The 2,066-nt window shown below is 43.7% G+C and overlaps 1 protein-coding gene across 1 annotated transcript; it reads right to left on the minus strand.

Moving 5' to 3' along the window:
• Window positions 1-866: 866 nt before the first annotated feature.
• Window positions 867-1,313, minus strand: LOC149674291 (uncharacterized). The gene has a single exon (XM_089838639.1). The coding sequence runs from the start codon at window positions 1,311-1,313 to the stop codon at window positions 867-869; it is 447 nt and encodes a 148-aa protein (XP_089694765.1).
• Between the last annotated feature and the right edge of the window lie 753 nt (window positions 1,314-2,066).

The following is a 2,066-nucleotide window of genomic DNA, read 5'->3' on the forward strand; positions in this document are numbered from 1 at the left end:
AGTTGTAGATTTTCCCGCCAATGACGTCACAGAGACAGTTGTAGACAGGACTGCCAGATTCCCGCGCAATGTTTTCCCGCCAGGGGGGCGCAGCCGCCAGGGGGCGCGCGCGAGTTTTCCCGCGAGGGGGCGCGCCAGGGGGCGCGCGCGAGTTTTCCCAGGGGGCGTGGCAGAGGGTGACCTTGAAATTCTACACCTACACTCTACACCTACATTCTACACCTACGGAGGTAGGAAGTGTGGCTCTATACTACTAGCCTGGGCCCTTCAAGAAGAAGTTAAGCTTCTAATAGGTAATAAAGTTTACGACGGAGATGATGAACTTGATGCCACTGAATTAATCGAGTCTGGTGCGAAGGACAACAGTGCAAATGAAGATTATCAGGCTAGTTCTAAATTTCACGGAGAAAGTGGTACTATAGATGACAACGAAGAGAACGCCAGCGAAGGAGAAAGTGACAATGAAGAGAACGACAGCGAAGGAGAAAGTCACATTGCAGGAAACAGAGGGATAAAACGAAACAATAGTGAAGACGGAAGCGATTCAAGTAGCAGCGAAGAAAAATGTAATTATGATATTTCAATGGAAAGAAAAAAAGACGAACGTGTTAAAAAGGTTGATTTGGACCATGAAAGAAGAAATTCAGCTAATAGTAGTGTTGTGACGGCTCATGGAGAGAGAGAACGCAAGAGGTAACAACAAAACAACTTTATTAAGATAAGACCGCCATCGGACCGAAATGCCCTTTTTCATTGTTAAACTTTGGTATATATGTACAACTTAAAAACATGTGACAAGTTAAAAAACGATAACATATTAGTAGGTTATTTTTTCCATTATTGGAGGAGTTCCAACACCTCCCCTTTTAAGTAAAATCGTAGGACTTCTGGCGGGGATCCATACTGATGCGCTCGGGTATCTTCTTTACTCGTCCGGACCGCCGTACTCCCTCATCCTCGGAGTCTGCGTCTGGTATGTTGAACCGTACATGGCGTTCGGGAGCGGGCACTGTGGTCCCAGCAGGAACTCGGTCGGGATCTACTCTTCGGTCTGGGATGGGTAGATCGAAGGTGTCCATGAATACCGAGTAGGGATTGCTTTTTGGATCGTTGTTCAGACGGTGGTAAAGTTGATTGGCATGGAACTTCTTATTAGTGGCATCATCCATAAGAACATCATAAACTACGCCTTTGACCGTTTGAATTCTTCCTGGATACCACGTCTTTGACTGGTGTTGCCGAGCATAGACTAGGTCTCCGACTTTGAAGGTGCGTCGTCGAGCCCCATGATGACGGTTGAATTGTCGCTCCATGGTTGGATTGCGCTCTGATGACGAAAAACCCTTTCACCTCAGTAAAGAACATGAGAAAAACGTTCTTAGCCACGCTTATATGTCAAGCGATATCATCGATGTTTCCCAAGAACTTTTTAAGCAGTCTTTTAAAAATGTAACAGCGGGGTTTGTACCACTACACAACTTTTTCCCGACAAAAATACCATTCATTGTTAACACCGTGGAAGATGAAGGTTATCTAGTTCAAATTTTGGGAATTGATGACCATTACATATGTGTAGCTGGCTATTACAGCAATGGTCAAGCTGAAATATCCGTTTACGACTCTCTAAACGGTACTGTAAGAATACCGGAAATAATATCGAGACTAAGTGCACAGTTCAAATATTCAAAGATTAGCAAGATAGTTCTTAAATGCGTTAGAGTTACGCAACAAGTTGAAGTAGAATGTGGAGCCCATGCTGTTGCCAATGCTTTTAACAGTTGCCTCAACCTCAACCCTGGTGCTTTCACCTACCAAGTCGAGAATGAGGCAATGAGGAAACACTTACATATGTGTCTCACTCAAAGCAAATTCACACCATTCCCTTACACGAAAGTTAACAATTTAACAATAAATATTTATCATGAAGGAGTGTACGAGCTGGTTTATTGTGTGTGTCGTAAACCTGAAGATGGGAAAAAATGTACTGTTGTGACATTTGTCACGAATGGTACCATGAAGAGTGTTTAAGATCAAAGAAAAAGCCATCCAGATTTTATGAATGGCGA

This window comes from Phalangium opilio, unplaced genomic scaffold, assembly GCF_054372755.1.
Source record: "Phalangium opilio isolate 3A_F unplaced genomic scaffold, DU_Popi_V2 ptg000046l_1, whole genome shotgun sequence".
Lineage (NCBI taxonomy): Eukaryota > Metazoa > Arthropoda > Arachnida > Opiliones > Phalangiidae > Phalangium > Phalangium opilio.

What these genes read in the sequence shown, in the direction of transcription:
- LOC149674291 (XM_089838639.1), bottom strand. Translation starts at nt 1,313, where the DNA reads ATGGAGCGACAATTCAACCGTCATCATGGGGCTCGACGACGCACCTTC.